The 27,832-nt window shown below is 35.8% G+C and overlaps 1 protein-coding gene and 1 long non-coding RNA gene across 8 annotated transcripts; one reads left to right on the top strand and one right to left on the bottom strand.

Moving 5' to 3' along the window:
- Positions 1-1,054: 1,054 nt before the first annotated feature.
- On the top strand, positions 1,055-2,776 carry LOC116804352. Its single transcript, XM_032731396.2, has 2 exons — positions 1,055-2,539; positions 2,595-2,776. Exons 1-2 carry the CDS (start codon positions 2,006-2,008, stop codon positions 2,604-2,606), a joined length of 546 nt encoding a protein of 181 aa, XP_032587287.2. The 5' UTR covers positions 1,055-2,005; the 3' UTR covers positions 2,607-2,776.
- Positions 2,777-11,778: 9,002 nt separating this feature from the next.
- Positions 11,779-27,369, bottom strand: LOC26528032. Of its 7 annotated transcripts, none has more exons than XR_001449154.3 (4): positions 15,755-16,315; positions 15,564-15,681; positions 14,752-15,507; positions 11,779-11,793 (listed from the first exon to the last, which is right to left on the bottom strand). It is a non-coding gene; the product is annotated as an uncharacterized LOC26528032 (long non-coding RNA). The 7 variants fall into 7 exon arrangements; XR_006357559.1 differs by lacking the exons at positions 11,779-11,793; positions 15,755-16,315 and adding exons at positions 20,263-21,156; positions 27,121-27,369 and having other exon boundaries at positions 14,700-15,507; XR_006357558.1 differs by lacking the exon at positions 11,779-11,793 and having other exon boundaries at positions 14,700-15,507; positions 15,755-16,183; positions 16,244-16,322.
- Positions 27,370-27,832: the final 463 nt, after the last annotated feature.

The following is a 27,832-nucleotide window of genomic DNA, read 5'->3' as shown; positions in this document are numbered from 1 at the left end:
CAAAGTTACTATTACTTTTACTATTAAGAAAGAAAATTCTTATACTCTAAACAATATAAATCTACACAAACAAAAGACTCTTCCAGCTGGCTTAAACTCCCACGGCCGAAGCAGTTGCCAAAGCTGTTCCATTGTCTTATCAATGGTCTGGCGATCAAATGTTAGGCGCCATTAGCACATACTTTTAGCCCCAGCGCCAGGCGAACGTCGAGGCTAACAATAGGCGCTAATGTTGGTCAATTAATAAGCAGAGCGACGGAAAGAGCCTATGGAACAAGGAACTAGTAAATGAACGCCGGCACTTTGCGCTAATATTTCCTGCCCAGCGGCGCGATAAGGATCAGGCAAAAGGATTGCTGCTGGGGTAGCGGAAGCGCACATTAGTTTGGCTCGTACGAAATACATCATTGTGTCAGGAATGAATCCTTTTTTACTCACGCGTCGCTGCACCTGTCTCTCTCTCTTTCTCTTTATCTCTATCTGTGTGTGTGTGTGTGCGCGCCACGCCTACGCCAATTTGCGGGGCGTTTTTTGTGCATTGTGCTCGCCGTTGGTGGAAAAGTCGGCCCAAACAAACGCTGACATGACATTCCATTAGCACACAATTTATCAAAGAAAACAGCGGTTGGCCAGCGATTGGAGGGTCTGCCACTTGTTACCTTCGCTGGGTGATCTTATCGAGGCGCGCTTCCTTGAGGGAAATGCCTCACTCTCCCTCCCTCGCTCGGACTTTGGCCTGCATAAGGCAAGGCAATTAGTCAAACTCGCTGACATTAATGTGCGCACTTTTGTGCATTTTGTAACAGCCAAAAAATGAACAAGTGAGACAAATTTATGGGGTGTAACTGACTGCCTAATACCTGTTCATGACATACATATAGCTAAGCTTAATAATTGATCTTTGGCATTTTTACATGCCTAAAATTTATGGGTGAATGCATAAGGCAACTAAATATAGAATGTTTATATTTTTTAATTGTAGAATATATATTGGCAAAACAGAATGAATATCAACTGAGACATAATTATATTTGCATATATGATCAATATTGTAGCAGGCTACTAGCCTATGTATACTGTAGCTGGTTACTAGCCTATGTTATATTAGATTTAAGTTAACAGCATTATGGTTAACCATCGATAGATACACATCTATCGATAGTTAACCATATCGGTGGCTGAGGAGGCTGTCGATATGCAACATGCCATTTTGAGTAATAGAAAGAGGAGGATCGATACATTTTAAGCTTGAATGTGAACAATAGCAGACGTGTGTATATCAAGAAATTATGAAATAAAGAAATTAAATAAAAGGCCTACTACAATCTCAGAAGTGGGATAAAGTACACTAATTTTTCAAATTAAAAAAATGAATTTAAGCATAAATGAAATTAAGCATAGACGAAGTATCTGTGGTGCAGTTAAAGAAGTGGCTAGCTGCATTGGGCTTGTCGACTCAAGGGTGCAAGACTGAACTTGTCGCTCGCCTCAATGGCGTGCCCGCAAATTTGCGCGGCAGCGCCCCGAAGTGGAACAGGGAGAGGAGGAGTCAGATCAAACTGGAGTATCGCAGACAGTGCAAATGCAACAGGAGGAAATAGACAGGAATGAAAATATTTTGCGAGAGCTAAGTGAGCAGATCGACGCAGCAAAGAAGCAGCTAAAAAATTTTCACACACGACAATTGGACAGAGACGGCAATAGCAAGCGTGCCGAAATTAGCGCAAATGGCGTCGATGCAGAAGTTGAATTCGAAGAACGCGCGACTGACGCGCGCCAAAAGGGCGCCAGTGAAAATTGTGTAATAAATACAACGCACAATGATGAAGTGATGTCAATGATGTTTAAACTAGCTAAAGAAATTATGGTGGAATTCACTGGGGAGGAGTCTATTAGCAACTGGATAGCGCAATTGAATAATGTATCTCAATTATATCAACTAACGGACATGCAAAAAAGTTGCTATGCATGGCCAAATTAAAAGGGAAAGCCATGCAATGGATACATGATGATTCATCGAGGATTGTGCAACCGTTGGGCACATTATTGGATGGATTGGCAGCAGCATTCGGAAGCAAGATATCCAAGGCCGAAATGCGTCGCAAGTTTGGGGGCACGTATATGGAGTGTCGATGAGAAGTTCACCCAGTATTATGAAGAGAAAATACGTTTAGCAAGGGAAATTCGTTTAGATGTAGACGAGCTACTGGATGGTCTCATTGAAGGAATCCCAAATGCAGTTTTACGCGCGCAGGCCAGGATACAGTGCTTTGAAGACCCCAGCAAATTGGTAAGGGCTTTTGCAGAGGTGCGTTTGCCACTGCAACGATCTACTGGAGGAAAAGGGACAACAGCAGTGGGACCAGGGCTCGATATTGCAATGAAGGAGACACGTTGCTTCAATTGCAACTATAAGGGACATTGGGCAAGAGATTGTCGGAAACCTAAGAGGGAGAAGGGTACGTGCTACCACTGCGGCGCTAAGGATCATATGGTGGCACAATGCACGAAGAGGAAGGATGATATTGGAAACAATTTCGTAAGGTTTATCAGTATACATTTTAAGTCCAAAGATAATGCCTCCATTATTGCAGAATGCCTCATAGATTCAGGAAGTCCTATTTCGTTTATTAAAAAATCGTGTGTCCCAGTTGGAATAAAACTTAAAGCACACGCAGAAAATTACTTTGGGCTAAATGAAAGCCAGTTAAATGTGATTGGAAAAACATTTGTTCATATTTTCAAGAAGTTTGAGAAAATAAATTTTTGGTTAATAGTTGTCCCTGATGAATCTATGAGGTCTGAAGTAATTTTAGGGAGAGATTTCATGGAAGCTTGCAATTTATATGTTGACCCAATCGCCTTGAGAATGATTTCAGTGGAAAGAGCAGCTGGCACGTTAGATAAATCGTTAGAAAATACATTGTTAGGAAACACATCGTTAGATAAATCGTTAGAAAATACATTGTTAGGAAACACATCGTTAGATAAATCGTTAGAAAATACATTGTTAGGAAACACATCGTTAGATAAATCGTTAGAAAATACATTGTTAGGAAACACATCGTTAGATAAATCGTTAGAAAATACATTGTTAGGAAACACATCGTTAGATAAATCGTTAGAAAATACATTCTTAGGAAACACATCATTAGATAAATCGTTAGAAAATACATTCTTAGGAACCACATCATTAGATAAATCGTTAGAAAATACATTAGTAAATAAAGAAAATGAAGAATTAGGAAAGAAGTTAGTAAATAAAGTGTTAGAAAATGAAGAATTAGGAAAGAAGTTAGTAAATAAAGTGTTAGAAAATGAAGAATTAGGAAAGAAGTTAGTAAATAAAGTGTTAGAAAATGAAGAATTAGGAAAGAAGTTAGTAAGTAAAGTGTTAGAAAATGAAGAATTAGGAAAGAAGTTAGTAAGTAAAGTGTTAGAAAATGAAGAATTAGGAGAGAAGTTAGTAAGTAAATTGTTAGAAAATAAAGAATTAGGAAGGAAGTTAGTAAATAAAGTGTTAGGAAATAAAGAATTAGAAGAAAAATTATTAGACAAAGAAGAGATCGATAGGTCAAAAGAGTGTTTAGAAAAGTCAATGGAAATAAATAGCAAAAGCGTTTTTGACGATAATTTTGAAAACAGCATGCTTCAAATTAATGTGGTAGAAGGAGACAATGAAAAAGAGATATATATTATCGGTGAAAACATTAGTTATGATGTACGGAAAAAACTAATTAGATTGCTGAAAGTGGAATATGTAGATGCTGAAAGGCCAGTGAAACCTAAAAAGAAATGCGAAATGAATATACGAATTGAGAAAGCAAAACCGTTTAGCTGTTCACCAAGAAGGTTATCATACACTGAAAAGGAAAAATTACAGATAATGTTAGACGAATACCTTAGAAATGGCATCATACAACCTAGTTGCTCAGAGTATGCTTCACCAATAGTATTAGTAAAGAAAAAAACAGGAGATTTAAGAATGTGCGTTGATTTTAGAAAACTCAACAAGATCATGATCAAAGACAATTATCCTTTGCCGTTGATTGATGATTTGTTAGACAGACTAGTGGGGAAGTCTATTTTTACGAAGCTTGACCTTAAGAATGGATATTTTCATGTTTTTGTAGAGAAAGAGTCCGTAAAATACACATCGTTTGTTACGCCGTTAGGACAGTTTGAGTTCTTGAGAATGCCTATGGGATTAAAAACAGCTCCGCAAATTTTTCAGAGGTTCGTTAATGATATATTTGCAGATTTAATAAAGGAAAGCAAGGTAATTGTATATATGGATGATATAATGATTGCCAGCAAAGATGTGTCCGAGCATCTTAAGATACTAGAAGAGGTTTTAAAACGATTAGTAGAGAACAAATTAGAGTTGAGGCTGGATAAATGTGAATTTTTGCAGAACAAGGTTAAATATTTAGGATTTGTAATATCAGAAGATGGCATTAGAGCAGATGATAAGGGATTAGAAGCGGTAAAGAATTTCCCAATACCTAATAAAGTTCAGGCGGTGCAAAGTTTTCTCGGGTTGTGCTCATATTTTAGAAGATTTATAAAAGACTTTTCAACTCTGGCAAAACCGTTGTATGACTTATTGCGGAAAGATAGAAAATTTCAATTTGAAGAAAAGGAACTGAATTGTTTTTTATGCTTGAAGGAGAAATTGTTAGAGGCACCAGTATTAGCGTTGTATAATCATAAAGATGACGTAGAATTGCATTGTGATGCCAGTGCAATGGGATTTGGAGCAGTGCTTTTACAAAAGAAAGAAGACGGAAAGCTGCATCCTGTATTTTATTTTTCAAAGCGAACGACAGAAACGGAAGCAAAATATCATAGTTTTGAACTGGAAACTTTAGCCATTATTAATGCACTTAGGAGATTTAGAATATATTTGCAAGGCAGAAAATTTAAAATAGTAACGGATTGTAATTCCTTAACTTTAACTTTGAATAAAATAGATCTTAACCCTAGAATTGCAAGATGGGCATTGGAAATGCAAGAATTTGATTATGAATTAGTGCACAGGGCTGGAAGTCAAATGCAGCATGTAGATGCATTAAGTAGATATAATAATACCATTATGGTAACAGAAGCAAATAGTTTTGAGACTAATTTAATTATTTGCCAGACGAAAGATGCAAAGTTACAAGAAATTAGAAAATTGTTAGAGAAACAAGAGCATAAATTATTTGAAATGAGAAATGGTGTTATATTTAGGAAGACAAATGATGATAGACTACTATTTTATGTACCAGAAAAGATGGAAGAACATGTATTGTACAAATATCACAATGAATTAGGGCACGTTGGAAGGGACAAGATGCTTAATGCAATAAGTAAATCATATTGGTTTCCCAATATGAAAAAGAAAATTTTAGAACATATTGAAAATTGTTTGCAATGCATAGCATTCTCGCCTAGAACGGGCAAAGCAGAAGGGTGGCTGCATAGCATTCCAAAGGGGAATAAACCGTTCCAAATAATTCATATTGACCATTATGGACCAGTGGATAACGGCAGATCAAAGAAATACATTTTTGCAGTAGTAGATGGGTTTACAAAGTTTGTCAGATTATTCACTACTAAAACAACAAGCACTAGGGAAGTTGTAAAGGCATTGAGAGAATATTTTAGAACATACAGTAAGCCAGAATGTATTATATCAGATAGAGGAAGTTGTTTTACGTCAACGGAGTTTGACCAATTTTTAGAAGAAGCAAAGGTAAAGCATATTAGGATTGCAACGGGATCGCCACAAGCGAATGGTCAGGTGGAGCGAATAAACAGAAGTTTAGGTCCGATGATAGCTAAACTAATAGAAGGTGATAATGGACAGCATTGGGATTCAATAATTGAGAGGGTGGAATATGTTTTGAATAACACTCAACATTGTAGCACCAAGCAATTGCCAAGCGTAATGTTATTCGGAATAGCGCAAAAAGGGGAAATTAGTGATAGTTTAGGAGAGCAATTAGAGAAAATAATAGGATTAGATATATGCAGTTCACAGAATTTAGAAGATATTAGAGAACAAGCACAACATTATCAATCTGCAGCACAAACACGGAATGAAGAGAACTTTAATAATGCTAGGAAAGCTGCAAAAGTATACAAGCCAGGAGATTATGTAATGGTTAAGAATTTTGACAACACGGTGGGAATATCAAGGAAATTAATACCTAAATCAAAGGACCATATGTCATAGATAAAGTACTGAAGAACGATAGGTATTTGATAAAAGACGTTGACGGTTTCCAATTATCCAGGAATCCTTATCAAGGTGTTTGGAGTGCAAGCAATATAAGACATTGGATAAAAGCATAAGAGAGATAATAACTTATATTTTAGATATTAATTTCATAACTAGTGTGTAACATTTAATTAATAATTTAATTTTTATAACATGTAAATAGAATATCTGTAAGATTTTTTTTTGTATCAAACATGTAAACACAATATTATTTTTAGGAAGTTAAGTATCAAATATTATATAAAATTAACAGAGATAGAGGGCTATCTCAGAGTCAGGATGGCCGAATTGTAGCAGGCTACTAGCCTATGTATACTGTAGCTGGTTACTAGCCTATGTTATATTAGATTTAAGTTAACAGCATTATGGTTAACCATCGATAGATACACATCTATCGATAGTTAACCATATCGGTGGCTGAGGAGGCTGTCGATATGCAACATGCCATTTTGAGTAATAGAAAGAGGAGGATCGATACATTTTAAGCTTGAATGTGAACAATAGCAGACGTGTGTATATCAAGAAATTATGAAATAAAGAAATTAAATAAAAGGCCTACTACAATATTATTATATATTATTTAAAGAAAAGTCTGCTTGTATAACATGGGCTTTTATTATTATTATTATTTTCAATTTTATTTTATTTTTTTTTTAATTATCTTGAAAGCGTACTAATCATAGTACTAAACAAATAACAAAAACCTAGCCAGTCTAGTCATAACTGCAGCTATATCCCATCCACAATACACAAAAAACAAAACACACATCCAAGCAAAACCAATATACTCTCTTCACTCTAAAAGCAAGTATTCAAAAGAAATAAGCAAAACAAAAAAAAACAACTTTTTCACGTCAGCTCACCTCAGCGCATTTTGCAGCTCAACGCCTTCACATGGACCTTCGTCAGCATAAATACATCTAAATATTCTTGAAAATTTATGCAACTGATCGCTGATAATTTTTAATTTGCTTCGCACCCTGGCTCAAGTCAGGTGCCAGCCAGGCTAGGGCCCAGTTAGTATGCTAATTTGAATGGCTCAGTTGTTCTACTCCCTGTTTAGGTTTTTTTTTATGGTCAGCCATGTGTCGAGCTGTGTTCCGGGCGTAATTAAGTGTTTAGGCTGCATCATTGGCCGGAACTGAGAAGTTTCGGGCGCTTAAATAGGCGTAAACTCCGACACTCCGACACAGCAAACAACTCAATTTGCATTTTGTACAACTTTCAATTTTGGTGTCGGAAAATGAAACGTTCGCCAGTTGTAAAAATTTTAAAGGTTTACGATTTTTTAATAGTTGGCTCCTTGGCGCGATTTTTACGAGTTGTCGCATAGTGTGTCAAGGTGTATAAATACAGGTGCATTTGGCCCAGAGGATTACGACAGACGACTGACTGTTGATTTAATTAGTTCATTTATATGCCGTTGCTGCTGCTGTTGTTTTTGTTGTTGCTGCTGTGGCATAGGGATAGCTATAAAACAACCTATAGGTGTTCTAATTTATGGCCAACATTTTATATAATTATTGTCAAATTGGTTGTAAAAAAAAGAAAGTTTTACGAGCGGAAGCAATATGTGAACTGTTTTACTAGCCCAAAGTCTTGAGCTACAACTTAATTGACTTTAAGTTTGTAAAAGTTCTGAAAAATTCAATATTCATTTATGGATATTTTAGAATCGTAAGGAAATACTTCATTAAATGCAAATACTATATTATTGTATTTGAGTTATGCTTAAAAAACTCCTAACGGCTCCTCAAAATGGTATTTATATAATCATAAACTTCATAATGTCACGCACTTTAGAGTCTAAAAAAAAGCATTATAATTTAATATTTTTCGATCTTATACATACCACAGGAAAAGTATTTTATTGACTTTGGGAATAGGATCTTTATTATCACTTTTAGATGACACTTAACTATTTAAGGTATACAAAAATTTAAGGATATCTGCTTGATTGATAAGATGAAATATCCTGATTTCCTAAGATAAATATCGTAAGCTAGAATATAACTTGAAGAAGATGAGTATATATGTAAAGACTTAGACTTATACTTTAAATATTATTTTTATATAGTTTTTTTTTTAAATCAATATTATTAATTCAATGATATTGAAATTATTATTTTTCTTATTATATTAAATTATAAAAATATATTAAATAACATAATTATATTTATAATGTTAATACAATCTATATTCATATAATATTTATGTATATTTGCATAATTTTATTAATAATACATATAATTATGGGATTTTTTTTTTTTTTTTTATATGTAAGCATATATTTTATTTATTTTTTATATAACAATAACTGTTGACCCTTTGTCGATGTCTGCAAATAAATTTCTTTTACTGACAAACCTAGAAAAAACCCAGAGAACTACGGAATATGTCGGTTCTTCTCGTTTGAGTCCGGAAAGAAACATTTATAATTTTCTCCGATTGTTCGACTGAAATGAAGCAAAAGCAAATATTTGAAATGAAATTTGTGTTCCCTGAACACATCAAGTGTGACCGTGAATTGAGTCTGTGAATGCATTGTCTGAGTTGTTATGTGAATCGTAGGTATTACATACTTGTATTATATGTAAAGCACTACATTATTTTAGCCTAAGGCTTCCCCTTATTAGTGCTTAATTTTCAATTAAATATAAAATCTACTATCTAGTAAATAAATCAAATTTGAGCCTGTCAATATCAATGCTTCCAGAGTTAAACATTCTGCTATGATACAGTTTGAGTAGCATCAAATCATGCTATCCCATATATATATGGCCATAAAGAAATATAAAATTGTATCTCAAACTCAAATCCATTTGCTTCCACTTGCAACAATTGCGGGGCACACCTCTGCAATTGTATGTCCTTGCGGTGCTCAACAATAGATCAACAGATCTACGCCTTGACAATGACGACTACAAATCGGAAAACACGCCGCCAGGCGCGTGGACACGTGACCAACAACATCAGCTACAACAACAACAACAACTTCTCTAGAGAAATGTGCGTAAGAGAAATGTCACTTCCGTCGGCTTAACACATTTAAACATGGTCGCTGCTTGGATGAGTGTCACCCTCGACGGACGGACGGACGGGCGGACGGGCGGTCTTCCACATAGATGGGCTACTTTCTAATTTATGTGCTGTCAATTCTTTTGTCATTGCGGACGCTGGATGCTGGAGAGACGGAGAGAGCGAGAGATGGGCGGGCGGGGCGTGGCATTCTCATCAAGTACGACGCCTGTTTGCCGGCCACACTTAATGAGACTTAAGAAAAATTATTTGCAATTAATAATTATGCTCATATTGTTTTCGGCCTAGCGGCTAAGCAGCATTCCGCACCCACACTCAATTAGAGCGTGAGAGGGGGAGAGAGAGAGAGGATGGGGTTGGGTTTGTCCAAGGGAGAGGGAGGATTTCGATTTCGATTTGTATTGAGCTGATGTCGGGCTACTTGTTATTGCAGTTTATTTGATGTTTGTCGCTTAATCACTCTGAAGTAGACTTATTTGTTGTCATTTGAAGTGTGCTGAGAATGGGCATTGATTGTGGAAAAATATATCTGCTATGTCTATTGATTCTTTAACGGGATGCTGAGAAGGCTAAGAAAAATGTGATTCCTTTCAAATGCAGCAGAGCGTTCAAAGCGAGTCTATGTCAAATAGATGTATATCTGTATATAGGTATATACGAGTATATTTGTATATGTATATATAAGAGTATTGGTGTATATTTTTAGAATTTCAAGTACTTTTATTTTAAGTATTTCATTAATGCTTATACATATTTATTTATATATATATTTTTTTTTTAATTTTTTAAATTTTTTAAAAATTGTTTTAACAATAATTAAGTATTTTCATATACAATAAATAAAAAAATACTTAATATATTTTATAATATATATTTTTATATTACAATATATTTTATTATTATTATTATTACGAGATAAAGTTTTATTTTAATTTGTATAATGATAAAATATGAATATATTTATTGTATTTTTATTATATTATTATTATTATTATTATTATTATTACTATTATTATTATATTTTTATTTTTATATTATTATTATTACGTGGAGTCTTTTGGCGAGAAAATATAGCTACGAGTAAGGTAATTATAGAGCTCCTATGTCTATAAGCAGCTGGAACTAACATCATGAAGCAGCTAAATGCGGATTAATTATAATATAGGACAAAGAGTTTTTTTTATCACAGAAGCATTTTAAGCCGTAAAGGTGTATCACACCATAATCAAAAAATTTTCAGAAATTACTAAATCCTATTCACAATACACAACTATAATAAGATTTTTTTTTTTTCAGAAATTACTAAATCTTATCCACGTTGCCCAGCTATAAACTATAGCTGTACGAAATGAATCTATTTTGAAATAAAGTTCGCTCACTACTTAAACTGCAGCTCCAATATAATCCACTCGGACTACTATAGACACAATGATGTGATAAAGCTGAAGACCTTCCCTTTACGGTTACGGTGACATCAGCCTTAATTAGCAATTCGGCACGAGTTAATGACGATGAGGAACAAAAGGAATTCGTCGAATGTTTCCGACTCGCAGGCATTTCAAGAGCTGCTGCAACACAATGTTGACTATGTAGGCTCTCCTACTGCTGATCCTACTCCTGCTGCTGCTGCTGCTGCTGCTGCTGCTCCTACTCCTGCTGCTGCTGCTTCTGCTGCCCTCGTGATAATGTTAAATCAACATTATTTGGCCAGCCATGCATGCGTAATGCGTCTCGAAATTGCAGCCAGAGTGCGTAAAGTGGGTGTGGTCGTAGGCGGGGGGCTGGCAAAGACAATTTGCGCCTCAGTTTGCAAAGTTTGCATTTAAATTAAACGAAAAAGCCGGCCAAAGCCGTGATAAAACTTTAGCACTAGCCGTTGGCCCAGCACCAGCCACACATTGTGTCGCCTTTTATGCAATTCCCATAAGGACACGCATCCTGCGAGAGGGAGACGGTGCAGCAGCTATAACAACAATGGCCGAGCACTTGACTTGACTTGGGCTGTCATTCAAAGTGACAGGGACCTCGGCTCTAACCACCTGATAGGCCACAAAATGTGCAACGCTCAACGTGTCCTGCGTTCAATCGACACTCGAAAGTCTATTTTCACAAAATTTCCATGTTTATTCAGCCACGCACGAAGACCCTCTGCATGTGTGTGTCTGTGTGCGTGTGTGTGTGTGTGTGTTTACATAATTGTATATTGTATCTTGTAGTTTGCTTAGCGTCAAGTGCAAGGTAAATACGAGATATTTTACGCAAATTTACCAAGTGTTTACCCAGTGCTCGCTATAGGGCTATAGGGCGGGGCTGTGGTTCGGCTCCACTGGGCACGGCCGCCTGTGCAATTGGAATTTATTGTAATTTGCATTTTAACGCTCAAATGCGTTTTTTGCGTAATGCACGTGAATTAATCATGGCATTTACAATAGTTGTATTTGTAGTAGTTGTAGTAGTATTAGTGTGTGACCAGAGTAGATATTTTGGCCCTTAAGGACGAGAGAAAAGAGAGGAGAGTAGTTTACGCAAACCATTAATATTATCAATAAATTGAAATTTAAATATTCCATGTAATGAAACACAAATATTATACACTAAAACTACTTTTTTTTTTAATCTAAAAATAAAATAAAATCTAAAATAAATAAAAATAATAATTAACTAAAACTAAAATATTAAAAAATAATTTTATTAATTAATAAATTGAAATTTAAATATTCTATGTAATGAAACACAAATATTATACACTAACAATACTTTTCAAAAAAAAAATAAAAATAAAATAAAATGTGAAATAAATAAAAATAATAATAAATAACTAAAACAATATATTAAAAAATTATTTGAAAATATTTCTTATTTTAATTGTCAACATCTTCAGCTAAAATGTTATATTATATAAAGATATAGTTAACTATTTATATAATAAATATTTCTTTCGTATATGTGTAGATATATAGATAGATTAAATAACCATATCATAAATAGTAATATTATATTTGTATTAAGAAATATATAAGTACACTGCGCATCATCAGGATCTTCATGACTTTCTATTTATTTATTTTTCTAATTCTATTTTCTATTTATTTTTCTAATTCGACTCTCTTTTATTCTACTTAAAATAAAATAAAACTGAACTTTGTAACATTTCACCAAATATTTTATTTAATATTTTGATATAAAAGTTACGAATAAAGTTTCCATAAGAAAATATCTTTAAATAGATTATTATAATAATTTTTTAATAACTAATAATAAATAGTTGCAGGTCACTAATTTAGTTCTTATGCTTTATTTTAATAATTTTTTTTTAATTTAATTTTATTTTATTCGTAAATTGAAATGAGGAGGATTATTTATATATATTAAAATTGAGGATTATTATAATTAGGTCCAACAATATCTACCATGAATTCTTGAATACTTTAATGAAAATTCTATAGGGTATCATGAAGTCGTTCTCTCTGCACACCTGTTCATACCTGCTCACACCACGCACAGCTCGCCATTTGAATAGCTCACGTATTTATTTAATTGCTTAGTTAATTCAGGCAAAGTGTTTCTAATTAGATGTGAGGAATGCGAATTGCATTTTCTCTAGAGTAAAACTTAAAGTTGAATGCATATAATATGCTTGGAGGGATAAAGGATTTTAATTAAATTTATATATGGCATGGTATATTGGCTGCGGCCGGGCCGGAACTGTCCCGGCTTTGTCTCAATTTGCACGCAAATTGACCAAAGCATTTAAAAAAAATAAATAAAAATAAATAAATTAATATATCAATATACAAAGTGTATTGAATGGATTTTCAATCAAATTGAACAGAGTGAGAGTGAAAGAGAAAGAGAGAGAGAGAAACCGCCCGCTGCGCTCTGCCAGACGCACATAAAATTGACATGTTTCGAGGCGCCGAACAGATTCTATATAATTTCGCATGTAAAAAGAAAATTCTCAAACGAAAATCAGTTAAAACGTGTATTGCATAATGGGCGTGGCATGTGAGGAGGCGGCTGCTGTTGCTGCTGCTGTTGCTGCTGCCTTTTCAATGAACTCACGGCGCGACGAATTGTTGCTGCTGTTGTTGTTGTTGTTGCTGTTGTCGCATGCAACAAATTGTTTCAATTAACTAAATTAAATTTACACTCCTGCAGCTTCGCAAGCGAACAACAATTGCACATATTGAATGCATTTTGCTGAACGTGACATGACACTGACAGATAGAAAATGAAAATGAAACGAAGAACCAACAGCAGCGGCAGCGGCAGCAGTACAAAAAGTTACGCCCCCGCCTCCCGCCCCTACTGTTGGCCAGTTGACGAAAATGAAATCCGAGATACTCGGGAGGCAAATGAAAATGGCAAACATGTTGCATGCGGAAAATGCTACGGAAAACACATTCATGACATGGAAATTTATAAAAATTAACTGCCAAGTATACGGCGAGTACAGTTTATAAGGGATGTTCAATAAAGAGGCTGTGCACTGAGAGAAAAAATTAAAATAAAGTAAAGTACATGTTATATACAAAGATTTAAATATGAAAAATATATTTCAGAGATTAGTAATTTTTTATCTTTAAAAACTAATTACAAAATTAAAAATGAACAAAAAAAATCCCGCTTTGTCAGAGCTGGCTGACCTTAATAAAAAAATATAACAATAAATAACAAATTTGTATTCTATACATACAAAAGCGATTTTAAATCCTTATTTGAATTGTGAATAACTCTATGAATTTCTATTTATTTCAAACTAGCATTTTTTTAAAACTGCCCATAATATAATGAGTTAGTTATTTACATTTAAATTAATTAAATAGTAATTATACATTTAAATATGTTTAAGATAATAGAGAGCTGAGCAGAATTTTAACTATTTGCAAGACAAGTTTTTAAAAAATTAATATATAAATTATTTAATTAATTTATATATTAATTTTTTAAAATCTTGATATAATAGGTACATATATTTATAAAATTAAAAATTAAAATAAATAGTTAATATATAAATTAATTAAATACGATACAATAAATACAATCAAAATTAAATCTACAAATGAAAATTAAATATGTAATATATGAATTAATTAAATACATACAAATATTTATATAATAAAACAAGATTTTAAAAAATAAATATATAAATTAATTAAATACGATATAATACATACACATATTTATAAAATCAACATTAATTAGTTAATATATAAATTAATTAAATACGATGTAATAAATACAATCAAAATTCATACTCCATTCAAAATTACATATGTATATTTATTTTCAAAAAAAGATTTAAAAAAATTAATATATAAATTAATTAAATACGAAATAATACATACATATATCTATAAAATGAAAATTAAATAGGATATAATAAATACACATGTTTTTAAAAATCAAAATTAAATATGTAATATATAAATGAATTAAGTACATACACATATAAATATCTTAATGCAGGCTTAGCGCATTCTCCCAGTGCACTTGAAACATTGTAGCGACACGGCAACATTGTTCGTCAATATCAATTATGCGTTCAAATGAATATTGAAGTGTAGCCGCATGCCAGCCCAACTCAATGTCCACCCACTCACGGCAAGAACAGGCTTTCAGCCGAGGACAACACCACAAAAGCCACCGCTGGCCAGCAACCAGGCAAACCAACCAACCACCCACACACAGTCAGGCCAGGCGGGCTGCTCGGCTGTTGAGGATAGCTCATCAGCAGGCGCTGGCGAAAAATTGGCAATTGTACAAAAGTGTTAACACGGCGCCGCATCCTGCAGACTGACCACAGAACAGGCTGCCAACCCAGCAGCCTGGCAGCCCGGCAGCCAGTCAGCCCGCTAGCCACGCAGCCGCCTTGGACACATCCATCAATGCCAACAGATTTAATCGCCATTTAAATTGTACGAACTCGAACTGGGAGCTGGGTGACGTCCACGACGACGGCGTGTGTGTGTCTGTGTGTGCGCTGCATTTACTTAAGCGTGTTATCAGCGTAAAATAAATCTCTATAGAATGGTCGGACAGCTGCTGTCTGGCCGCCCGCTCGACTAGCCTATCTGTTTAGTGTTTTCCAATCAGTGGCCCCGGGGCAAGCAGATTGGTCACGTGTCGGCCTCCTGGTCAATGGTCAGCAGTGAGTGTGACATGCGTCACATAATTGCAATAAATTAGAATTTGTTGAAGGCCTGCAACAATGTGGAATTGTATTGTTTGCTTAAATTCGCTGCCTGACTTAATTTACCTGGCTCGCTTTATATGGATACAGCTATTCTTCTCTGGTGAATGGAGACCATGGGATTTACTTCGAAATTAATGTAGCATCTCGAACGGAAGCGCCAACAATTAAGATGTAGCAAGATCTGCAATATAAATACATAAATTAATACAATGCAAAGCAAGCGACGAAAGGAAGTTATAATAATCAAATTTTACGATTTTCCTGCAAGTGCACGCGGCTGGAAATTATGCGTATTGCAAGACAATGCGTAGAACTCTCGGCCTCGATACAATTCCAATTTCAGTTCCACGTTGCCACGCCTCTGCGCCCAACAAGGAAACAGGGCGCGGCAATAACAGTAAAAACCAATTGCCAATCATTAGTTTTTATAACACAAGACATTTTTCGTTGACTTTCGATCTGTGGGCCTTCTCTCCTTTTCTTTTTTTTTTTTTTTTTGCGTATTCCGGAATGAAAATTCATTTTCACTTGTCCCAGTCGCACATAAAAGCGTAGCGCAAGTCAATCACCAGCTCTGAAATTTGGTCAAAACGGAAATGTGGCGCAGTCGCAACGTAATTGTGGGTGGACACTGCCTCAAATTGGATGTCGAAAAGTCCTGTTGCCCTAGGAGTTACGACTGTCTACGAGGGCGAAACAACAACTCAGCTATTGCGTCACAAGTGTTTTAGTTTTGCTTTTACTTTAATGTTTTCAAATTGTCGGAAGACCAGCAGCTCGCTCAATTGGAGCAGTTTGAATTGCGATGGCACTTTCATACAAAAGTATCGATGGTAGCTAAAGTCTCTTATTGGAAAAGTTAAATGTCAGTGATTAGTCTTGATGTAAATTGTAATCGATATTTATGTATATTCGTATTGGAATTCGACTCTCACGATTTTCAAAAGTCAGCGAACAGCGAACATGAAAGTTTAAAATTGTATAATTTCTCATTAAAAGTGCTACAACTCAGCCTGCCTTTTTTTAATTTTATAAGAATTTCAGCAAATTGAATTGAAATTTTTCTGATTCAAATGAAACGAAATTTTTAACGAAAGCGTCAAGTTTTCTAAATTCAGATTGCGCTATTATCGCTATGATATACTTTCGTTAATTATATTACTATCGATACCTAAGCTCATTTTATTCATTCCACTAGTGTTCATTCTCAGTGATCATAAATCGTTGTCTCACTAATACTATCGATACTTATTGTCACTTGGCATTCAAACTTGATGTCACACGTGATCAAGTCAAAATATTTACGTAAATAACTAAAAATCGAACAACCAAAATTAAATGAAAATGGAAATTTGCCGTGCTTGTATGAGCGAGTCGCATACCTTGGTGGATATATTTTGCGATCGGCCATTGGCTGATTATGAATACAGTGTGGCGGAGATGCTCAACGAGCTGGTGGACTTTAAGATCGCTCGTGACGACAAGCTGCCTCAGAAGATTTGCGTCTCCTGTGGCTTAAATGCTCAAATCGCATTTCGATTCAAGCGCAGACTCCAGCAGAGCCATCAGTTGCTCTGCATGAAAGTAAGCATGGAATATCCAGAGGAAGTCACTGTGCTGGACACAGATTCGGATGACGAAGTGAAGGACAATGAAGCTGAATCCAAATGGAATTTGGAAAAAAGGCAGCCATATAAGAGAAAAATGACCAGCTGCGAGAGGTTGATCATGGAAAACATATTCAATGACTGTGATCGACCAGACTCCACAACATTAGATATTGCTGACGCGGACTCAGGCACGACTCATCGATATCCCCTGCGCCGATCCACACGGATGCTAAACCTCAGCTATTGCGAGAACGTCAGCAGTCCCACCGCACTGCGCAGTAATCTGCGTATGTTCAAGTGCGAGCGGTGCGTAATTTCGTTTACCACAATTGATAACTTCTTGAAACACCAAAAGTCTCATGTCGGAAAACGCATCTACAAATGTCTACATTGCCCGAAAGTCTATCGGAAACAGTCGAGGCTGCAGAAACACATCAAGAGCCATAGCAACGAGCATCGGTATATGTGTGGCCAGTGCTCCAGAGCGTTCAAGTACAAGTCGGACCTGGACGAACACACTCTGGCCCACAGCGAGGAGCGCCCTTTCGTCTGTCCCTACTGCCAATTCACCTTCAAAAAGTACTTTCACCTCTGCAGACATGTACGCAATCATATGAGTCCACGCTCGTTCCAGTGCGAGGCTTGCAACAAAACCTTCACCACCAAATGGAACTTGAAATGTCACATAAATACTCCCAATAGATGTCCAGCTATAAGGGGAGGCCATTATAATGCAAATTTAAACAATCAGAATAAGTCTATTTGAAAAGCCTAGAATTATTGTTATACTATAAAAGCTTAAGGCAGATGAAATAGTTGATTTACATTGCAAAATTTATTTTATTTTTAATTAATATTAACAAGTATATATATAGATCTATAGATCTGATATCTAGTGAGTAATTACTCAGCGAAACTATTAAATGGGAATTATTGTTTTAAAAACGTTTTAAGTTTTCATTGTTTTTTATAAGAAAAGAACATAATTGGAATTTTTGTTTTCAAAAAAATATTACTTTAAAACTATAAATTAATAATAGAGCAAAAAATGGATTTTATATGTACAATATTATAAACTCATATTAATAATATTTACTTAAGAGAAAAATTTCAGAAACACTAATCATTACATTGTTTAATAATGTATTAAGTTTTAGATAACAAGTTTTTTTGTTAAGTTTTGACAGTTCTAATATTTAGAAAAAAGTCTCAGCAAAATATGATAAACAAGTTATTGAAATTGGGAAGCTGAGCTTGAAGCTTAAACTAGGATTTACTTTGTTAAAATTATTATAATATTTTGCTTTAAAACCAAGAAATAAAAAAAAAAAAAAAAAAAAAAAAAAAATTATCGAATAACTCTTAGACATTTTTTTCAAAAAAGACCTATGGGAACTGAGATATATAATTGCCTCTATAACCTTTAAATTAAAAATTTTAAATATAATTTAAACAAGTAAAATTTCAATAGATAATGTTTAGAGGAAATGTAATAATATTTAAATTTGAAATTTCACTCAAATAAAAATAATAATGGATCTATAAAAGATAATATTTATAGCATACACAAACATTAGAAAACAATTCTGTTAAACTGTATGTGTATGTCATTCAAGATATACACTGAAATAGAGCGATATATACATCCGTTAATAATGTAACAGATCGCTGTCCAGCCTATCCTTAACGAACACTCCTAATAACCAAGCAAAACCACATTAAGTTACCAAAAACGATTTGATTATCGAAACATTCATCGACATCTGAATGCCAATCAATCAAATTCGTGGCGTATACAAACGAGATTTGCGGAACCAAGGCCAGAGATATATACGTTCGTCATGCCAGGCTGGTTCTGGTTTGCACCCTTTGCCTGATCGGGTGTCACACACTCACATGTCAATCTGTGGATTGGGGGGGGGCCTTGGGCGAGGAAGACAACTTTCTTCTTGACAGGCCCATGCGCTCTTGGCAACGAGCTGCAACGCCCAATGTGTTAAACCTATCCATTAATATTAATAGTCTATTGCCGGTTAGCGGTGCGTGCTGTACGTGACTTTTTCGTAACCCTTTCCAAAGACTTATCCACATACGTTTGTATACCTATATCTTTGGCAAGCTTCGGAGTCGCTGTTAACCTTATCGTTTGATTTGTAGACATTTTATTGCTTTATTGATGCATTCTTATGAAAAGCGCAGCGTTTTCTTTGATGGATTGTTTAAGTCTTTGGGTCGACCCGGAGCTCGGTCGTACCTGAGGCCTCGACCCTGGGGAAAATCCGTCAGCAATTTTATGCTGGTAGACCACCGCACACGCAATTTGCCTTGGGAAACTTTTTCCTATTGTCAAAATTCTTATTTTGATTGGCACTTAGCAGATCCGAAAAGGGGTGAGAATACAAAACGAGATGTTGGTTATGGGAAAGTCTAATCAGCGTAGCGGTAAACTCCTCAAGACACGCAATGCTTGCGTAGGCTTTAAAGAACATTTTTGAAGAGTGCTTCAGCTGGACGATACCCTGTAATGTGGGTCGAGATATTAGAGAAGAGTGGAGCGATTACATTTAGAAAGTCTCCTGCTCTGAAACTGTGATAACATACGCTGGATTTGTGAGGACTGGAGATTTGTTTGTTATAGACAGAGGAATATCCAAAGCTTAATGGACTTGGCTAATAAAAAATTGTTAGATAAGTAGAGCTTGCTCGAAATATTCGATTTTTGGCGTATAGATAGGCAGTTCATTCTATCATGTTAGAATGCTTTGAAACGGAATATAGATAATTATCGATTCAGTTTAATAAAGATATACTCAAACGACTCCTAGAAATATATTTACTGCTAATAAAATATACTTCATATATTTCCCCATTTTTCAAAACGATAATACTCTATTCCATCTTTAAAGTATACCCAAGAAAAAAGTCACACAAAATTATGAAATTTACAATTTATTAAATTATGTAAATAGAGTTTTGTTGCAAAATAAAAAAAGTAAAAAAGAAAAAAACTTCGAACAGTAGTTAAATTTTATGTTATTCTTTTCTAAAGTATCTCAAGTATCCTAAGAACCAAGGACAAATTATGCATAGCAAAGTCCAGGGCGTAAACTCCACAGCGCTCTCTAAGCCACTAATAAATTACTAATACTCACCTCCTCGGCAAAGTTTTGCGCAAAAATATTAAATTTTACGAGCTTAATTTGTGTGTGTTCGTGCCGGGCTTAAGGACGGCTGTTGTCCTGGACAACAGGAGCTACGAAAACAATGTCAATTACAGCCCGATTGAAAAGTGGGCTGGCAAAAAGTTGTTGCTGTTGTTGTTGTTGTTGTTCTTGTACTGGCAGATCGCATAAACCAATTTTATTGGTGGAGCTACCGAAAAAGCCGACAACGTCGAGTACGACGTCGCTGACGATGCCATTGAACTAATCTCCTTAGCATTAGATGGCGAGCTCCTTGTGTCTATGCCCAACCTGAGGGTCTATTCATATTTCAAAAGGCAACTTTGCGCGACTCGAAAATGGCGTCATTAAACTTTACGATTCTCTCTCACTCTCTCTTTCTCTGTGTGTGTGTGGATGTGTATTTTTGTGTGTGCGAGCCGTAAAGCATGCTCAGCTATTTTGTAATAAAGGGTATTTCGAGAGCATGCACTTTGAAATGCCCGTTATTGTTTTAATACCCTGTATAAGGCGATAAATTAGGGTGTTTAGTGCTTCAAGTCTTTGTGCATATATATGAGAGGGGCAGCGGTAGGCGTGGCAGACTTTATATGTAACAACAGGCTATGTATAGAATTAGTACTTTTTGGAATCAGATGGTTCAAGGTGGTTTACATTGGACCATTTGTAGGAGTGTAAAACCAGATAGACTTTTCAGTGCAACTATTTATTATAATATTATTATTTATTGTATGTATTATAAATTATTATATTTGAAATTCAGCCTACTTCCGCTCTCCATCTATCTATCCTTAAGATTAATATTCCGTTTGTCCGGCTCTCCGTCTGTTCCTATCTCTTTCACACCACGCTTCAGCTTATTTTCTGAGAAATGAATTAAAAATTAATTCAATTTATGAACATACCAGATTAAGCTTTACTTATTTTGAGAATATTCCACAAGTTTATTGAGCTAAACTCATCTACAATAGAAGCAAATAATGAGTAACCCACTTTAATGCGACTTCCTCTAATAAATCTACATAAACCCAAAGGTGTTGCGCACAACAGGGTATCTGGTTAGTCAGTCAAAGACTATGATATGTTATGCTGTTTAGAGGCCCAGACAAGTGCATCGTAGATCTATAGATCTTATGTGTGTGTGTGTCTGTGTGCGGCTGTCGCTGTTGGTGCTAAAATCAACAAAAGTCAAGCCAAAAGATAAAGCGCGCATTTCGGGGGCTGCCGAAAACTTTGCATATTAAATGTCATTTGGTAAAGTGGAATTACGGACGCCCAGGCAAATGCTGTCACAGCAAATTATGCTCGAAATGCGTCTGTCAAGGATGCGGATGCGGATGCGTGTAGGTTGCATGCATTGAGCCATAAATGAAAACTAAACAAGATTTTGCTGCAAATTTTATGAGCTAATTTTAATGAAGTTGCACAAGAACCAGAACTGAAGAAGAAGAAGAGCTGCAAATTTTTGATGAATGTCGACACGAAACAGACAAGTTTATAAATTATGCCAAAGCAGTTAAGAGGGTGCATGAAATACGAGATAGATGTGTGTGTGTGTGTGTGCATCTATAGAGACAGACAGTCAAGTTTTTTGATTACGAATTCTCTAATTATAGCAAGTAAGAGTGCAGTGTTAGGGAGTGCTGGACTAGCAGATACCCTAAACCTTCACACATAAATATATAATATATATAGTGATCGCCCTCGATTTATGTCGATAATAAACAGATCTAACAGGGATTTCGAATGAAGATATTTCTTTTATATGTCATAAGCATTATATAAATATACGTTTAAAATTTGAGGTCTCTAGCTTTCTTAGTTTACGAGATCGCTGAGTTCATATATATGAACAAAGGGGTGAAACTAGCTGATCAACCAGATGAAAGATATATAGAAGTTGACAAGTCACCTGTGCCTGCATAAACACTAAATACCTTTTATAAGAATTTCTTCTGGCTTCCAGGGTATAAACATATTTTTACTTTCATTATGAATACGATTGATTTCACAGGACTCCGACCTTTATCACGGTTGTTAGGACCACACAGCTTATTGTAACCAATTAGAGGCATCATTAGCGGTCGGTTTTCTATTTTTTTGGTTGAATCAAACGTTCTAGATTTCATGCTCCATTAAAAGATCAAGTACAATTTCAATAGCTATTGAGAATCAGTTGGAGTCTAATTAAATTAGAAAACAAAAGAAACTTCACATGGAGCTCTCTACCCAAGTAGCACGAAGAGCTGCCTACGCAGCCAAATGATGTGTCTAGGGACTGCCTGAATAGAATAGAGAATAGAGCTCTATCATTTGCTTGGGCTGCTTAGAAGCGTGACGAAATCCATTTGATGTTCAGCCGTGGCGAGAGAGTGTCAAATCAACATCATTATTCATTATCAAATAAATTACGAGATCTGTGGCGAGCCGAGCCGTGCCGAGGTCTTCGCTTAGATATTCCTATAATCGTATTTCATTAAATTGAACTTCTCGTTGTTTGAGATGGGGTTCATATAATATGTTTTAACAAAGCAATCAATATCGCAGCCATAATTAAATAAAACTAATGATGCCACTGACAGAGTGCAATGGGGCCTAATGATCTAAGTCAGCTTGTGAGCAGCTAAGGTTATGCTTTCTTATCACATTGGGCATTACAAGATCTTTAGCAGTCAAATCATAAAAGTAGCTTTCATTAACTAAATTATTAGATTGGTAGAAAGAATGGTTATTCTGTATGGTATATAAATGAGATTATATTGAGACTGAGGTTATGTGTAATGTTATAAACTTGATGAGATTTGTTAGAAATTGAGGTTATGGTTTTATAATTAGAAAGTGAGGGTGTATATGTGGCTAATAGGGGGGATAACCATATGATTAATAAATTAAAGGGATATATTTAATTTTAGCAATATATATATAGACTTTGGGCTTAAATATTAATACTTAAATTAGTGAGATTAAATAATTCGAAATACTCAATAATATTAAGGATATATGTATATCCTATATATTTGAAAAGTACAGATATAGAGCGTATACATTCAATAGAATTGTACAATAAGTAAGGTTATGTATGCTACTCCTTGAGTTTAAAGCGTGCAAGTAAAATTTACTCACACACACACACATACATACACACCCACACTTACACCGACTCATTCCCCTTGTTTCGGACAGGTTTTTATGTAGCGTAACTAAACGTTAATTTATAGCCAAAAACTGCTCAACTTTCTCTGTCTTTAGGCCTTCTGCTTGAGTCCGCCCAGTTTGGGAATTAAAAACAAATTAACACGCTACCAAAAAAATAGAAATAGAAGAAAAATTGTAGTAGAGAATTGGAGGAGTTGCTTGGTGGGTGCGTCGCTCGCTTTGCGTGTGTAGCCAAGTGAATTTTACAACTCCGTCGTCTTTTATCTAATTGAGTTTATACATTTCTGTTGGGCTTCGCATCGGCTGGTTTGTCTTATTGTTAATGCGCTCGTAAAACATGCGCAAAAATTGAAAGCAATAAAACGCCGGCGGACAGACATTGAAAATTAAAATAAACACATTAAACGAGATGCCTTCCAGGCGATAACAAGTGTAGGCGGCCGAAATACACACATGCACACACGCACAGCGACACAGTAAATCAAACGAAGCGTAAAGCGTATTTTATACTCGGTTTATAATTTACATGCCGTATTACATATGCACAGGTCCTTTAGCTAAAAACAAATTTTAATGGCTTCTAGCGAGAAATTGCATTTGAAAGTTTTAAGCTTTAATTAAACCTAAATATCGATGTCAGCTATGCGATATTTAAATGTCGCTAAACTCGATTGTTGCCATTCACAACGAACTTTCGTTAAGTTTGCTTAATTAACAAATTTGAATTTTAAATATCATGCTCCAAAAACAAATGTGCATATTATAAAAATCTATAGCTATATTAATTTTTGGATAAATTTGGCACTTTATATTATACGATAGTGTTTGTAAATATATACATATATCGATAAGTGTGATCGCTGTCGATTCGACATTCGCATATATGCGAATACTTTTTGACATTCGCCACAAAACGTCAACTCGCGTCAATAAGACTTATTGCGTATTATAAAATTAAAGTGAAAAATGCAAAGCTGCTTTTGTGAAATGTGCTTTAAGAAAGTGAATGTGTACATTAATACAAAACGCATATTACGCAATCATTTGCCGTGCCCATCCATGCCAATGCACGTGAGTCTTTATGCATTTGTACTCTACCATCCAAACATACCGAGCGCTTGACATTAAGAAAACAAACAGAACTACTCGAGCGTCAAGAGAAATATGTCATTACGAGAATTATGAAATAGCAGGGAAAAACACTTAGCAGTAAATGAAAAATTATACGTATGTTGACAACAGGACACGCCGCTAAACAAATACACACACACACAGGCGCACATATTGCCAGCAGGCCATAAATTAGCCCGCATGCAGGCATCAGGTGGGTACGCAATGATTGCAGGACAGCAGACAGATGGGCGCTGGAGGCAGCGAGTGGGTGGGAGCAGGGGGGCGTTGTCGTCCCCCATAGACAAGTAGTTTCCGTCCGGGTAGGTGGTAAAAAATGCGTAGAGCGGTAGTTGCTGTCAAGTCATAAAACAAAGTGCTGTTGTGTGTCTACAAATGATTTGGCTTATTCGTGCAGAACAAATCGTACGTCATTTGTTGGGCCACTAAAAAGTTAAAGTTGGCCCTCTGGCTTTAGCTCCTGCTCCGGCCACTGCCCCTCCCATTGCTCAGGCTGTGCACATTTCTATCTGTGAACAATTGCGCAATTAATGTTCGAGAATTATGTGCGTGACAGCCACACACAGAGAGGCAGGCAGAGAGACAGACAGACAGACAAGACGTCGTCGCCGGCGTCACTGATAGAGCCATAAAAGGTTGCCTTCAATATCGAATGCGCTGGGCTTTTCGTGCCACATTTTACGGCTTTACACATGAGCCATATTGCTGCTGTAGCCCTCCAACTCGCCTCCTCCTCCTCCTGCTCCTGCTAGTTTATGATCCATGCAGACAGCGCCTAAGTCGCCGCTTTCCGCCCAATTCTCGCATGTGGCAATCGTCACTGGCATCGCTTTGCCAAAATGAAATCATAAATTTATAATTAATTTGCATATGCATGCATTTCTTCGCTCCATACGCACATCTATTGCCATGCCAAATTGGCATCATGGCTCAATTTTAATGGGCTTTTGGGGCTCGACATGTAGAAATTGAAATTAATTTACGAGCGCTCAAAACTAATGAGTTCCCCCTTTTCATACCCTCGAATGTATTGAAAATGGGAGTATTATGTCTTTAGCTAAATATAATTATGATATATGCTTGATCAAGAATAGATTAAATTTATATAAATCCGACGGTTGATCTGAGTTTTATATAAAAATATAATGTTTTTTTATAAAATAATATAAAATAAAATAAAAACTAAGTACTCAGGGTATCTGCTGGTCGAGCATTTCTTTCTTACTTGTTATCTCTAATATCATTAAAATTGTTGGCCTCAATTTCCAGCATTTATGTGCATTTTATAGGGATTTTAATTATGCACAAAAATAGTTATATTCATGTCTTAAAAGGCAGTAAAACTTATATATCTTTTCGGTATGTATATCATTTAATTATGCTATATAGTATTACCTATGCTAACTCCAAAAATTTCGCTGATATAGAGATGCAGACATGCAGAGTTATCGGAGATATGAAGCGGATTTGGCAGTTGTCAAAAGTCGGCAACAAAACACGTCAAGTGCAGCTCCAGAGCTGAGAGCCCTTTTATTGTTGTTCATTAATTTTAATGCTTGCGCAACCTGCGTGCAATTTCGAAGCCGAATTGAATTGAATTTGAAGTGGGCAACGTCGAGAGCTCGGGAACATCAGCTAAACAGCTACTAAAATGCTACGTCTGGGCCGCACGATAAAGCCAGAAGCCAATGAAGCTAAGTGCGGTTATGAACCCTTTTCGCATTTGGCTAAAACAACAAAGGGCCACAACCAAATGGGTGGCAAATGGAATTGGAGCTGCACAAGGCGCTGACAATAGAAGCTGACTGGATGGCATTTGCGTATAGAGCTGAAGAGCTGAACAGCTTTAAGACTTTAAGCGCTAGTTCAATAAACCCGCTGGCCGAAACAAAACAATGGCCATGCATTTACTCCAATTGATGTGCCGCACACATGCAACAAAAGCAACTGTCGCAATTAAAATGCAACGTTTATTTATTTGATTATTAGTATTAATGCTAAATAACGACAATTGTCGCTACAAATGCAATTGGCCACCCTCGAATGAGCGAGCGAGCGGACGATGCTGCTGCCCGCATGTCGTTCCAGCAAATGGGACAATATTTTCATACATCATCAATATAGATCCCTAGCCAACCTTCCCGGTACAGTTGTGCCACCTGAATCAGCAGGCCTCAATAAGGCAATGTCTTGTCAGCGAGTACCTGTATCAATGTCAGCCCAAATATTCCAGCCCAGCAGCCCAACATATGTGCGTGAGCATTAGGAGGGGGAGGAGGAGGAGGAGGAGGAAGAGGAGCTGGGGCGTTAAACTAATGTACGTTCGTCCATCTGTATGTCTAACTGTCTGGCTGTCCGTCCGTCTGTCCTGCGCGCAGCCATGTAATTTGTTATCCAACAATTTATAATTGCATCAAAATATACACGCACCACATGCCAGCCCTCGGTCTGGGCCTGGGCGAGGGCCTGGACTAAGCTAGCCGAGATGCCGACGACTATTTGAAAGAAGAAAAAAAAAATGTATTATGAAAGCAAACATACATGCTTCTGCTCGACTCTTGTGGCTCCCCCCTCTCTCTCTATCTCTCTTTGGAACTGTCCGATACAATTTGATGCTATGTTTAACATTTTGTACATTTTTCGGTTGTGGTTGTGCCGCCCTTGGTTTTCCTGCTGGTTCTAATTTAATTTTGTACTTGACTTGCGTCGGTGTTGCTTGCGCTTCACTTTTAGTTGATTTATGAATTTTGAAATCAATTTGACAACTAACTCGAAAGCCGAAAAGTGCACATTAGTTACGCTAGTTGTTAGATTTGACTGGACATGAAATTTCTTAAATTTTCAATAGTTGTAAATTGCTTAAAATTATATTATTGGCGAGGAGCTCTTAAGTTTTGCCAAAAGTTTCAGAAAATTGCACTTACAAATTTTACAAAAATTTTAAATTGTGTAAATATTATTAGCAAGGAGTTCTAAAATTGTAAATTTGAAAAATATAATATTGTAAACATTTTTAAAATTATATAATTTTAGCGTAGCTTACAAGTTTTTTGCGATTCCCAGAAAATTGAACTTAAAAATTTGCTGAAATTGCAACTGTTTCGGTGCGTTATGCTCTTTGACGTTTACACGTTTTGACAGCCATTTAAAATGTATTTAAAATGCAACCCCTAGCTGAAAATTTAGATTATCAAAGAAATCCATCCACCCGCCATCAAAACAAAACAAACACAAAGCAATTCACTTAACTCCG

This window comes from Drosophila mojavensis, unplaced genomic scaffold, assembly GCF_018153725.1.
Source record: "Drosophila mojavensis isolate 15081-1352.22 unplaced genomic scaffold, ASM1815372v1 contig_74, whole genome shotgun sequence".
In the NCBI taxonomy this organism is placed as follows: domain Eukaryota; kingdom Metazoa; phylum Arthropoda; class Insecta; order Diptera; family Drosophilidae; genus Drosophila; species Drosophila mojavensis.
Note: the sequence above shows the minus strand (reverse complement) of the source record. Positions and strands in the feature narration are given on the sequence as shown.